This window comes from Lepidochelys olivacea (assembly GCF_965140295.1).
Source record: "Lepidochelys olivacea isolate rLepOli2 genome assembly, chromosome: 15".
NCBI lineage: Eukaryota > Metazoa > Chordata > Testudines > Cheloniidae > Lepidochelys > Lepidochelys olivacea.
Genome location: NC_140425.1, coordinates 12,348,892 through 12,363,194, shown reverse-complemented (window position 1 = coordinate 12,363,194; position 14,303 = coordinate 12,348,892). Strand labels below are relative to the sequence as shown.

The following is a 14,303-nucleotide window of genomic DNA, read 5'->3' as shown; positions in this document are numbered from 1 at the left end:
GGGGGGAGGAGAGGAGTAAATCACTAGAGGAACTATATAAAATTCATAATAAAAATGAAAAAGCAATTTTTCTGTTTAGGATAGTACTTAGTATTTACATAGACCCCTTAATCTAGGGAGGTCAAAGTGATTTACAAAAATTTAGGCCCCCACCATCCTAATGAGGTAGATAGGTGTCATCCCTATTTTACAGAAAGGGGGATGAAAGTATGTATAGGTAAAGTGACTTGCATGTAGCCATGCAACAAACCAGTATTCCCATATTTTGCTGGCTTGATATCAAGACAACGTTATCATAATTGAAATGATTGATGGATGGTAAGACAGTAACAAATTGCTTTGTGAGACTCTACACTGCAATGTGATTATTTTAGGGTTGGGCAGTTGAACGATCTGATAACAGGTCAATTGACCAGTCAAATGTCAAAATAATCCTCTTTTAAAGCATTAATTTATTACAATAGTAATAGAAGAGAAAGACTTTATGGTCTCCAACAGGCTTAGTCTTAGCTATAGACAGATACTTATGCCTAATTACAATAAACAAGTTACTCGACTCCTGTTCTTTTTGCAGATACAGACTAACACGGCTGCTACTCTAAACCTTACTTGACTGAGTTATTTTAAATCAGAAATCGTGAAACACAATCAAGTTCTAAAAATGATGGAACGGTACCATGATTCAATCAAAAAGGCAGGCTGCTGCTTACATCATAGCATTCTTGCAGGAATATCTGATCGTGGCCAAATAATAGGCCAGCAACTGACATAATTTCCCTGGTCAACTCACCCAGTTACCAAGATTAGTTTTAAAAGTATGTCCCCAAATTGCCTGATCTTTGCACATCACCACACTGCATCCTGCCCCGATGCTACTGGACCAGTAACACCCTCCCATCGCATAATAAATGCGCTGACATTTTCAAAGTGTCCTGTCACTTTGGCAGGGCAGCCTCACACCCACTCCCCCAGCTCACGTGGCCGTGCAGCAACATCTTCACACGAGGCTGGCGCGCTGGGCAGAGCACCCCGGGGGTGCCTGGCAGGGCCCACGCTGCCCTGCAGCATTTCCACGCCACCTCGCCACGTTGTGCTACCACGTGCCCTCCCCCGGCATTTCTTCTATGCGCCACCCAGCGTTGGGGGCCTTTTCTCAGTGCTACCCCTTCTCGCCTACATTGTGGGCCCAGGCAGGCCTTAGATGGTGGGGTGAGGGGCAGAGCCAGGCGCTGAACGCGGGCTGCCTCTTCTGGCGAGCGCGGGACCGGGACCAGCCTCCAGGACAGCCCAGTCCCGCTTTCCCTCAGGGGGAGGGAGGAGAGGAGGGAAACGCGACGGTTAGAACCGTTAAACGATTCCCCCCACCCCCTTTCCTGCGCGCGAGCACGGGCCTAAGAGCGGACTGCCTCCGCCCACAACGTCTGTCCGCCGGGCAGGGGCTGGGTTGACGCACGAACGTGATCTGGGCGGAGCGCTAACGTCACCAGGAGGCACATTGGGGATTGGCTAAGGCTGACGTCTGCCCTGCGTCACCGGAAATGATGGTGATGGGGACGCTACCCCCGCACCGTTCAAACCTGGATGGCGGCAAAGCAAGATCGGCGGTGGGTAGAAAGGCCCTGGGCGTGGGGGCTGCTGGGAGCGTAAGAGGTCTTGGAGGGCTGGTTTGTGTGCCTGTTTATAGGGGAGCCCGGCTCCTCCGTGGAGGGAGGGGACTTTTTCTTCCTGCCGACTTTCCTGGGCTCTCCCTGGACCTAGGGAACCCTCCCCTTTTCCTTCAACTGACCTGCAGGGAGAGGTCAGCCTACCCCCCCCCACTCCCCTCTCTTTCCTTGGAGAGATGGGGGTGTCACCCCCCCATTCCGATCTCATTCGGCGTTGCGCTGGGGTCTTCCTGAGAGCTGGGCTCTCCCTTGTAGGGAAGGTCAAGCCTCTTAAGTCCCCTCTCTTGGAGGGAGGGAGGGAGTCAAGCTCCCCCCCTTATTCCCCTCTCATTGGGGGCTTGCCCCTCTCTTCAGGCAGGGGGTTGCCAGCTCCCCCTCCCTCCACACACACGTTGAGGCATCGCTTGGGTGGGGGCAGCCCTCAGCCTGTTCTTTGGGAGAAGGCGGCTTGGTAGTGACAGCTATACTAGGGCTCCCCTTACTAGGTGGGATGGATGGCCCTTAAACCATTTGGTTATGAAATGTTGCAGTGAGGTGTCTTTTCCCTATGATTTGAGTGCACTAGGCTAGCTGCCAGGTGTACTGCTTGGTTATAAAGCAGGTACAGTAGAACCTCAAAGTTATGGACACCAGAGTTACAACTGAGTAGTAAACCACACACCTCAGTTGGAACTGGAAGTACACAATCAGGCAGCAGCAAAGACAAAAGAAAAAAGCAAATACAGTAGTGTACTGTGTTAAATGTAAACTACCAAAAAAAAAAAAAGAATAGCATTTTTCTTTTGAATAGTAGAGTTTCAAAGCTGTATTAAGTCAATGTTGGCAGCTGTAAACTTTTGAAAGAACAGCCATCACTTTTTGTTCAGAGTTACGAGCATTTCAGAGTTATGAACAACCTCCATTCCCCAGGTGTTTGTAACTGAGGTTCTACTGCACTGTTACCCAACAAGTTTCCTTGCTTCTGTCACTGGTGTGAGGTGGGACTTTCTAAGTTGTCTCAAGGATTTAGATCCACAGTTCCCATAAGTTTAGTGGGAGTTGTGCATCTAACTTTCCTAAACAGCTTTGAAAATCTCCCCTCGTGATTAAAGGCACGGCGTGAGTTTACAGATTCTGCTTGTGTTTGAAGCCATAATTCTTCCTATAGTTACAAGTGACCTTTAGATTAACTGTGGATGAGAGGGATTCCCTTTTCTCAATGTCTTTATTTTGCGTGTTTGGCAAGATAAAGACACTGGCAGCACTTTGTATGATCTCTCTTGCTATTTCTCCTCTAAAGCATATAAGGCATGGTTCATGCCTAAAAATTAGATCGACCTAGTTACATCACTCAGGGTTGTGAAAAATTTTGCATCCTGTGTGATGTAGTTAGGTCGACCTAGAGCTTGGCTACACTTGCATGTTACAGCACAATAAAGGAGCCCTGGGCTCACTAGCTCACTACCCGTCCACACCGGCAAGGCACGTAGAGTGCTCTGACTCCGTGGCTACAGCACTGCTGGTACTCCACCTTGGTGAGTGGAATAACGTTTGCTGCACCCCTGCTGGAGTGCCGCGGCGCCAGTGTGGACGAGGTGTTGCATTACTGCGCTCTGATCAGCTTTCAGAAACATCTCATAATCCCCTTAAGTCAAGTGGCTACTCTTGTCATTGTTTTTGAATCACTGTAGGAATGTGGATATGCCCTTTGAAAGCTCCGTTTCTGACAGCCGGCATGCTTATCTGCCCTGAGACAAAGCAACCATTAATGTGGAATGCTGTGTGAGGGGGGGGTCTGCTGCTGTCTGAACTTACAAGACAGCATGCTGACATGCTCTCGGCCCCCGAAAAACCCACTCTCTCTCCCTGCACATACACACAACACACTCCCTGTCACGCTCCCTCCCTCCTCTCCCATTGAAAAACACGTTGCAGTCACTTGCATGCTGGGATAGCTGCCCGTAATGCACTGCACTCAGTGCCGCTGCAAGTGCCACAAATGTGGCCATGCTAGTGTGCTTGAAGCTGTCAGTGTGGACAGACTGCAGCGCTTTCCCTACTGCGCTCTATGAAGGCTGGTTTAACTCAAAGCGCTCTACATCTGCAAGTGTAGCCATGCCCTTAACCTCCATGGGGAGGTGGATTAACAACATTCTTTTAACTGAAACTTGACAAAATCACAAACAGTTCTATTGACCTTATGCATCTTGGAGTTAGTGCTGAGTGAATTTGTTTTGGCAAATGGTTTATTCACCAAAAAATGCAATTCTGGATTGAGTGAACCTGTTCACGAATTCAGGTCAAAATTAGCAAATAGTTTCAGTCAAAAATGAGGGAATAATTTCCAAAAAAGTTGAAATGTTTCTTTTTTGACACTTTGGAAATGAGACATTTTGATTTTTTTTAAATGACATTTCATTTATACAATTAGCTGGATTTAACTAGCTCCTCTTCCCACAAAAAATGTTTAGTTTTGGGTCCAACCCGAAATGAAACTTTCAGATTATTATGTAGACAAGAAAAAAGAAAATATTATTGGTTCAGGTCACTCCACTGAATTGAAAGAACAATTATTCACCCTGCGCTACGTAGGGCTCTGCACTGTTACCCGTAGCTATAGTAGCTCAGAGCCTTCCACATGAAATATATTAGCAATAATGAGGTCCCTAGTGGACTCCAGGAAGTCCGTCTTCTGAATTAGTTTTTAATATTTGTTTCTCTAAAAAATGTTTTTGGTTTAAACTATCCAAGATTTCTTTTAAAATTTCCCCTTATTCAAAATATCTCCACTTGACAGGCCTTCCAACTTTCTTTTTAGGATGTATATTTCTGGGGTAAACTGTGAAGATGTTGAAGTTTAAATATGCCGTGCGGAGTCCGACGGAGCCAGCCTCGATGGAGCCCATAGCTAGCCGTGCTTCTCGGCTGAACCTGCTCTTTCAGGTATAGGGAAGCTGGCATCAGACCTGATGAACTGCATCTTGTTTGCATCTGTGTTCACTGTATAAAAATGTCTTGTGTTCTGTGGGCAACCAAGCTTTGTCCAACTGATTTTTTGGAGAGTGATAGAAAGGCATCTTGCTAGAAGCTCAAAGTCTGCACCTAATTTGCATAAAGTATAGATGATTGCAGCTGACCATCTTTTAATATGGAGCTGTTGCTCACATACTACAGATTTCAGATTAAGATAGAGCATCTGATGCTGAGTGGACTCTCCTGAGATGAAAATGGAACACTGCATGCTGGGACCAGTAGTCTTTGCAGCCTTCTCACTTTCACTTGAAGATGATCATAAGCATCATTTAACTAATTAGCTGCACTTTGAGCATCTTTTTTTCAATTAGTGTCCAGGATTCAAACAGCATTTCCTTCAAGTAAGAGTTGGTATGGTGATTGCCTAGATCAGGGGTTCTCAAACTTCATTGCACTGTGACCTACTTCTGACAACAAAAATTACTTCAGGACCCCAGGAGTGGGGACTGAAGCCTGAGCCTGTCCAAGCCCCACCTCCCCAGGTAGTGGGGGCCAAAGCCCAAGGGCTTCAGCTCAGGCAGGGGGCCGGTAACCTGAGCCCTGCCACCCATGGCTGAAGCCCTTGGGCTTTGGCTTCAGCCCCGGATTGTGGGGCTTGGGCTTCAGTCCTGGGCCCTAGCAAGTTTAATGCCAGCACTGGCGACCCCATTAAAATGAGGTCGTGACCCACTTTGGGGTCCCAACCCACAGTTTGAGAACTGCTGGCCTAGATATTCCTGAAGCACATGGCAAAATCCATGGGCTAGTATAAAAATAGGACAACTTAAATCAGAAGCATTCAGAGGACCTAGAAAAAGAACACAGATGATGTGATTTGGCCTTTTAGCTGCCTTCTTTGAGTTTTCTTCAAGGAAAAAAGTAAAACATTTGTAATAGTGATTAGTGATGCACACAACTATCTGATGTATTTAAAACAAACCTATAAAATATTATTTGTTTAATTTCTGAAGCAGTGATTTTTTTGGTTATGGATAATATATAATCTGTTCCTATACATATGTTATTGATTTGAGGCTTTTCATTATTGTCTGAGTCTCCATCTGCTGTTGCTTTTTTTCAGGGGAAGCCGCCCTTTGTGACTCAACAGCAGATGTCTCCTCTCTCCCGGGAAGGCATCCTTGATTCCCTATTCGTTCTTTTTGAAGAATGCAGCAATCCTTCTTTAATGAAAATTAAACATGTAGGCAACTTTGTAAAAAAGTGTAAGTTTTCTGAGAGTAATTCTAGAACTAATTTGATGGATAGTAGTTAAAAGTATGGGCATTTAAATAACAAACTTAAATGCATAAAGCATTAATATTGCTGTCTTTGATTTGATCCTGTAACTGACTTTGTATGGACAACTCCTGCATTTATGTGGAACTCCCCTGAACTTATTGGAGCTCTGTACATATGCAAAAGTCCACCTGCACAGTCAGCTGAAGGATTTAAAGTGCATCCTTTCTTATGTGATTTTGTAGTTATGATATAGTTATGGTTCAGGAGGCACTTCTATTCTAAGCCCCTCAGAGTACTCCATACAGAATTGTTCTGGCTATAAACCATTGACAGATGTGAACAAATTGGAAGGAATTTGGAGAATATGAGAATAATTAAAGGCTTGGAAGGGCTGATTTAAGAAGGAAGATAAATATTTAATTATTTTAGCCTGGTGTAATATTTTAGATACCATGTATTATGTATGGTGTTTTGTGTGTGTGAGCAGGTTGGCGGTTATATCCTGTAAGCAGTAGGTCAGCACCTAAGAATTTTTTTCAGTCAGAGTAAACCCATTTTACTAGTGATATGCTGAGATTCTAAAGAAAACTGCATTACAATCAACTAGCATTTTTGCTAAGATCTAATTGCACAACAGTCAGTTAACCAGAGTTTATAAGACTATCTATAATAGTTCCATCTGACTTCCAATTATTACATATAGAATGAAAGTACTAGCGTTTGAAGACTAAAATAATGGAAAGAGGGGAATTGATTATCATGATCCCAGGAAGTATAACAAGGAAGAGTGGGATAAACTGAGCAAAGGAAAATTTAGGCTGAATATCAAGAAAAAATTGCTAGTAATTTCTATTAGATTATAGAATAGTCTCTCTCAAGGGAAGTTGTGAGGAAGTGGTGAAAACCCTGCCATTTGACTTCTAAAACTAGACTGGACAAAGTACTCTAACACAGTATAGAGACTAATTTTGTATTGGCAGAGAATGGTTGAGATGGTCTAATAGGTCTCCTTTATTTCTGATTTCTCCGATGCTATGAAAGGGGCTGAGTTATGGTTGCTGTGCAAACTATCTTTGAATTTCCTGACTCTAAAATCTCAGTCATAACTTTGCATTAGTATTTTTTAATAATTAATTATGCTTGATGTAGGTAAACAAGCAAATTATAAAGTGATTTAATACTTATTGAGGGCTTGGAACTAAAGGAATATTTCTTCCTTTGCTAAAACTGTAATCATCACAAAATGTTACGTGTCTAATGTAAAATAACTTTCCTTTTGTGCAGATTCAGAGACTGTAGCTGAGTTACGAGAACTGCTGCCCAGTGTGAAGGATTTTGAAGTAAAACGTCTGGTGGGAAATGGTCATTTTGCAGAAGTACAGGTGGTGAGAGAGAAGGTGACTGGTGATGTCTATGCTATGAAGGTGATGAGCAAGGAGTCCTTGTTGGCACGAGAACATGTATGTGTATTAATTTATGGTATATTCTTTTAATTATGTCAGTAGACCTGCAAAAGATGACCTACTGGCCGTGAGCATTTTCTTTCCTCTATTATTAAACTTTGATTAAAAACTCTGATGGGAAAGATGGTTCTAACTTGGAGTTAAATGATATAATAAAGAATTACTCTAATATTTCAACAATAAATCCACCTCATGGTGTTTGGGTTGATTTGGGATTAGCTAGATTGATGGAAATCTTATTGAATGAATTGCATTTAAGGTAGCATTGTAATTTAATGTTTCACTATGTATTTATTGCAGAATTGGTCATAGGATGCTCATTCCTACTTGTGCTAGCATGGGTTCTTGTTCTTGTCTGATTTTGTTTTTCCTCAATTGGTGGTGGTGATATTATTTACTATTTTTATTATGGAAGTGCCTAAAAGTGCTGTGACAAAGTGGGAATGTTCTTAATGTTTTATCTGAATACTGTGTGTGTGCCTCAGTTTCCCCTATGCAGTTCTTAAGTATCTAGGTGGTGGGATAAGGGTGTGTGATTGTTGCAGAGCCCTAGAGGGCCAGTGTGATGGTGTCTGCACAGAGAATGGCCGACGCCCTGTCTCCTGGCAACTGATGGGCTGGGCCCCTCCTCTGCAAAGGTGCCAACTGAAGGTGTTGGAGAACAAAGAGATCAGGTGGCCTCCTGGCCCAGGAAAGAGACAAAGGCGAGAGGAGGAGCTGGAGAGTTTCAGTTTGGAGTTGGCTGGGGAAATGGAGGGAGGGCCAGAGGGGGCTCTGGCCTCTCTGCCCCCCAAGATGGACCTGACTGAGGGGTCCTGGTCTCTGTACCTACAAGCTCTGTTTTAGACCATGTTCCTGTCGTTTAAAAAAAGAAAAGGAAGACTTGTGGCACCTTAGAGACTAACAAATTTATTTGAGCATAAGCTTTTGTGAGCTACAGCTCACTTCATCGGATGCATTCAGTGGAAAATACAGTGGGGAGATTTATATACACAGAGAAAATGAAACAATGGGTGTTACCATACACACTGTAAGGAGAGTGATCACTTAAGATGAGCTAATACCAGCAGAAGAGCGGGTGGGGGTGGGGGTGGGGGGAACCTTTTGTAGTGATAATCAAGGTGGGCCATTTCCACAGTTGACAAGAACATCTGAGGAACAGTGGGGGGGGGGGGAATAAACATGGGGGAATAGTTTTACTTTGTGTAATGACCCATCCACTCCCAGTCTCTATTCAGGCCTAAATTAATTCCAATTCAGCAGTCTCTCCTTGGAGTCTGTTTTTGAAGTTTTTTTGTTGAAGAATTGTCACTTTTAGGTCTCTAATTGAGTGACCAGAGAGATTGAAGTGTTCTCCGACTGGTTTTTGAATGTTATAATTCTTGATGACTTATTTGTGTCCATTTATTCTTTTATGCAGAGACTGTCCAGTTTGACCAATGTACATGGCAGAGGGGCATTGTTGGCACATGATGGCATATATTACATTGGTAGATGTGCAGGTGAACGAGCCTCTGATAGTGTGGCTGATGTGATTAGGCCCTATGATGGTGTCCCCTGAATAGATATGTGGACACGGTTGGCAACGGGCTTTGTTGCAAGGATAGGTTCCTGGGTTAGTGTTTTTGTTGTGTGGTGTGTGGTTGCTGGTGAGTATTTGCTTTAGGTTGGGGGGCTGTCTGTAAGCAAGGACTGGCCTGTCTTCCAAGATCTGTGAGAGTGATGGGTCGTCCTTCAGGATAGGTTGTAGATCCTTGATGATGCGTTGGAGAGGTTTTAGTTGGGGGCTGAAGGTGATGGCTAGTGGCGTTCTGTTATTTTCTTTGTTGGGCCTCCTGTAGTAGGTGACTTCTGGGTACTCTTCTGGCTCTGTCCATCTGTTTCTTCACTTCAGCAGGTGGGTATTGTAGTTGTAAGAATGCTTGATAGAGATCTCATAGGTGTTTGTCTCTGTCTGAGGGGTTGGAGCAAATGCGGTTGTATCGTAGAGCTTGGCTGTAGACAATGGATTGTGTGGTGTGGTCTGGATGAAAGCTGGAGGCATGTAGGTAGGAATAGCGGTCAGTGGGTTTCCGGTATAGGGCGGTGTTTATGTGGCCATCGCTTATTAGCACCATAGTGTCTTTTTTTTACTGGCTGGCTGAGAGTCACGTCTGACTGCAGAGTTGGGGGTGCAGGGCCCTCTGGCTTCCCCAGGAGTCCCGCCTGTGCGGACTTGCTGTGGGAAGTGCACGGTATGAGAAGGGGATGCTGAATGCTCCAAGGTCAGACCCAGGAAGGTCAAAGCTGTGTAAGCTTTTTGCCCTGGAGACAGTCTGCTCACAGAGAAGAAGCTCCCCCAGAGTCCTGATTGGCTTCATATGGAGTAGTTCCAGAGCATTGCCCAGTGGCTCCGTGACAAGTGCCAAATGAGATTGGGGCTCCATTATATTAAATATTATGCAAACGCGTAATGAGAGATGGTGTTACCCTGGAGAGTTTCCTATCTAAACAAACAAGGCAATGAAGTGTGGGAAGGGAAATAGAGGTACAGAGAGGTGAAATGACTTTCCTAGATCACACAGCTGGTTAGTGGCAGATGATGGTTTGTAAGTAACTTTTGAATAAATGGCACGTTATAAGCTTATGGCAATGATAGATGCTCCTCTGGAGCTAGGGAATTCTAATGCATTCTGCTACTTTTTATTAGGATTAAAACTAATCCATTTTCTTTTTGTAGGTGTCATTTTTCAAGGAAGAACGGAGTATATTATCTCGGAGTAGCGGTATCTGGATCCCACAGTTACACTATGCATTTCAGGACAAAAAAAATCTCTACTTGGTAAGTGTAGAATTTTTTTTCTCTTCTGTGGTGTTTAAGGTTGAACTTTTCTATGTTTGTATTAAACAGCATTGTGGTGGCTGGAAGTTTTACCTTTCCTTCTGTAAATTTTCCTACACCATAAGTAGGCTTGGCAGAATTTTTGATTTTTATTTTTTTTATAATTTCAATGGATAATATTGGCTTTTTTTATTTTAAGCATTTTTTCTATTTTTATCAATTTAACTTTTCAGAGTTGTGCAAAATTATGGGTCCTAAGCTTTTTTTCCTTTTTTTTTTTTTTTTAAAGATTTTTATTGATTTATATTTTTGCAGTTGTGGGAAATTATGCAGAGTCATACAATAATTATTTAATGACAGACACTGAGATTCAAAAAGTTAAAGATTTATACATGTTAAAACAAGAAGCTGTCAACATTGTATGTCAAAATTTTAGCCTTAAACTCTAATAAGCAATGTTTTTCTTTCTTGGCCTATCTGTAAATTTCTGTTATCAATGGATATATTTTTCAATTGATTTGTGCATGTATGGTGAAATTGATGTTTATCTACATTTACTGATAAAATACAAGCCTAACTATAAGATTATCTGGCCTATGTAGTATTTAAGGGCTTAATCAGATGTCTTTTTGTGTATCTGAACTACAACCATGTCTCTTAAATTTCATTCAGGTTATGGAGTATCAACCTGGAGGAGACTTATTGTCACTCTTAAACCGATATGAAGACCAACTAGATGAAAGTATGGTGCAGTTTTATTTAGCAGAGCTGGTTTTGGCCATTCACAGTGTCCATCAGATGGGCTATGTACACCGGTAGGTGGGCATCTCTTTGAAATACACTTATGATTTTATCAGTATAATTCTGGAATGAGTATTGGAGTGGTGAACTCCAAATCTCATGTGACATCTATTTCAAGGTCTGTCTTTCGTACATGTTAGGAAAAAAGTTAGAAAATGAATTATACTCCCGCTGCAGTTGTTGCTGAAGGCATTACGTTTGATGTAAACCGTGAAACTAATATGAAAGGATGGCTACATATGATTGAAAGCTCAGTTACATTGTTTTGTACCATAGAAATATGAAGACATTTTACAGCAATTGAGTTTGGATGTTTTTGGCACCAAATAATAAAATAAACTATTTGAACTGTTAAAGATTATTGAGGTGAGGTGAGATGAGTGCTGTGGAAAAACAAAGCCAATATAGTATGTTAGAGTACTTGGGTGCATGTATGTATTGCAAGAATTTCTAAGGAACCTATCACCATGGATCCATGGATGTCATTACAATCTGATACTCACCCCAAGTATTCAGTCATATGGACAGACCACACATATGTCCCAACCAACAGCTGCTGCATGTAGGGCAGCAGCACGCAGACTTTTAACAGCTGGAAGACTACTTGGCTTTGAATGGAGTTTGGAAGAACGACAAAATAAGTTGGTTCTAAGGATTTGGGTTGAGAACCATATGATGTTGCATTGCCATTTAAGTTCAGCACATTGATGTGTCATGAAATAGCAATGCAACACCAGCTCCTCTCTTCTCTTTCCTTTTTGGTGGAAGAAATACATTTGTTATTAATTGTTGGTTCCTCCACCCTCCAGTGGGGAAAGCTCAGTAGCTGACTGCCTAAAACCAAAGTTGTGAGTGGAGCAACAACTGGAAGTCTGGACCCCACAGAATCCCTATGTAGGGTTATGAAGAACAGCATGCAGTTGAGGAGACACAGATTGAGTAGTAAGGAGATGTTATGTAGAAGTGACAGCAAGGAACAGCTACTGACTGGCATAGAGAGATTGATTGTGTTGTGCTTACTTACAGAGATATCAAACCAGAGAATGTTCTCATTGACCGACTAGGACATATTAAACTTGTAGACTTCGGATCAGCTGCCAAAATGACAGCGAACAAAACGGTAATAAAGTGTATATAAACTGCGTCTGTCTTGTTTGGATCATTCAGTCAAAATTGAAAACCAATTTCATGTCCGTTCCTGACTGTTGATACTTTATTCTTTTGTCTTTCCCAGCTAATATGGAGTATTAATGATAATACTTCAAAGACGAAAAGTGCTAAGTATCTTCCATAGCTGTAGGTAGATCTGTAAACAGATTAGCTTATACAGGTTTTTAGTTGTGGGTAAGGAAAGGACAAATCTTTTACAGTGCTTCCCTTCTCATGGTACTAAGGCTGTGTTACAATGTGAATTCATACTTTAAAAGATGTCTGTAACTATTGATTTTCCTGGATAAATTCATGGAGGTTAAGTCCATTAATGGCTATTAGCCTGGATGGGTAAGGAATTGTGTCCCTAGCCTCTGTTTGTTTGTCAGAGTGTGGAGATGGATGGCAGGAGAGAGATCACTTGATCATTACCTGATAGGTTCACTCCCTGTGGGGCACCAGGCATTGGCCACTGTCAGTAGACAGGATACTGGGCTGGATGGACCTTTGGTCTGACCCAGTATGGCCATTCTTATGTTCTTATGCTCTTTATTTTTCTCTAAAAGGTATCTTGCATTGTTATCACAAAAGTTCCCTCTAAAACATTTGAGTGGATAGTACTACTTGTATGCATACTTTTCAGAAAACTAGGATAAAAAAATCACATGAAAGGGTCTAAGGGCTTTTTCTCAGAAATGCCCTGACTCATCAACATACTTAAACATGTGGAGAACTTAAGCACTTGTGTAGTCTAATGGATTTCATTGGAACTATTTATGTAGTAAAAATGAAGTCAAATTAAGTAAAAATCTTAAATCAACCAAACTGTATCATAGAATTTCTATAGATAGTAATTCAGTGCTCTAACAACAAGAATATAGCAGTAGGGATATATTACTGACCACCCGACTGAGATGGTGATAGTGACTGTGAAATGCTTAGGGAGATTAGAGAGGCTATTAAAATAAAAAACGCAATAATAATGGGGGATTTCAACTATCCCCGTATTCACTAGGTACATGTCACCTCAGGACAGGATGCAGAGAGAAAGTTTCTTGACACCTTAAATGACTGCTTCTTGGACCAGCTAGTCCGGGAACCCACAAGAGGAGAGGCAATTCTTTAGTCCTAAGTGGAGCACAGGATCTGGTCTAAGAAGTGAATATAGCTGGACTGCTTGGTAATAGTGACCATAATATAATTACATTTAACATCCCTGTGGTGGGGAAAACACCACAGCAGCCCACCACTGTAGCATTTAATTTCAAAAAGGTGGACAACACAAAAATGAAGTTAGGTAAACAGAAATTAAAAGGTACAGTGCAAAAAGTGAAATTCCTGCAAGCTGCATGGAAACTTTTTAAAGACACATAATAGGGGCTCAACTTAAATGTATACCCCAAATTAAAAAACACAGAGAACCAAAAAAGTGCCACAGTAGCTAAACAACAAAGTAAAAGAAGCAGTAAGAGGCAAAAGGGCGCCCTTTAAAAAGTGGAAGTTAAATCCTATTGAGGAAAATAGAAAGGAGCATAAACTCTGGCAAATGAAGTGTAAAAATATAATTAGGAAGGTCAAAAAAGAATTTGAAGAACAGCTAGCCAAAGACTCAAAAAGTAATAGCAAAATTTTTTTTAAGTACATCAGAAGCAGGAAGCCTGCTAATCAACCAGTGGGGCCACTGGCCGATTGAGATGCTAAAAGAGCACTCAAGGACGATAAGGCCATCGCAGAGAAACTAAATAAGTTCTTTGCATCGGTTTTCATGGCTGAGGATGTGAGGGAGATTCCCAAACCTGAGCCATTCTTTTTAGGTGACACATTTGAGGAACTGTCCCAGATTGAGGTGTCATTAGAGGAGGTTTTGGATAAAATCGATAAACTAAACAGTAATAAGTCACCAGGACCAGAGAGTATTCACCCAAGAGTTCTGAAGGAACTCAGATGTGAAATTGCAGAACTACTAGCTATAGTCTGTAACCTCTCATTTAAATTAGCTTCTGTACCAAATGACTTGAGGATAGCTAATGTGATGCCAATTTTTAAAAAGGGCTCCAGAGGTGACCCCAGCAATTACAGGTCGGTGAGCCTGACTTCAGTACCGGGCAAACTGATTGTAACTATAGTAAAGAACAAAATGATCAGACATATAGATGAACAAAATTTGTTGGAGAA

The 14,303-nt window shown here is 42.1% G+C and overlaps 1 protein-coding gene across 5 annotated transcripts in view; it reads left to right on the top strand.

The window, feature by feature from the left end:
* The first annotated feature begins 1,532 nt into the window (after window positions 1–1,532).
* CIT (citron rho-interacting serine/threonine kinase) overlaps window positions 1,533–14,303 on the top strand; it is a 101,645-nt gene continuing 88,874 nt past the window's right edge. For all 5 annotated transcript variants that reach the window (XM_084648954.1, XM_084648953.1, XM_084648952.1 and 2 more), the window contains exons 1-7: window positions 1,533–1,604; window positions 4,462–4,586; window positions 5,737–5,878; window positions 7,179–7,354; window positions 10,077–10,178; window positions 10,851–10,993; window positions 12,006–12,099. In XM_084648954.1, the coding sequence (XP_084505080.1) occupies window positions 4,491–4,586; window positions 5,737–5,878; window positions 7,179–7,354; window positions 10,077–10,178; window positions 10,851–10,993; window positions 12,006–12,099 (753 nt within the window). In that variant the 5' untranslated portion in view covers window positions 1,533–1,604; window positions 4,462–4,490. The remainder of the gene's footprint in view (window positions 1,605–4,461; window positions 4,587–5,736; window positions 5,879–7,178; window positions 7,355–10,076; window positions 10,179–10,850; window positions 10,994–12,005; window positions 12,100–14,303) is intronic.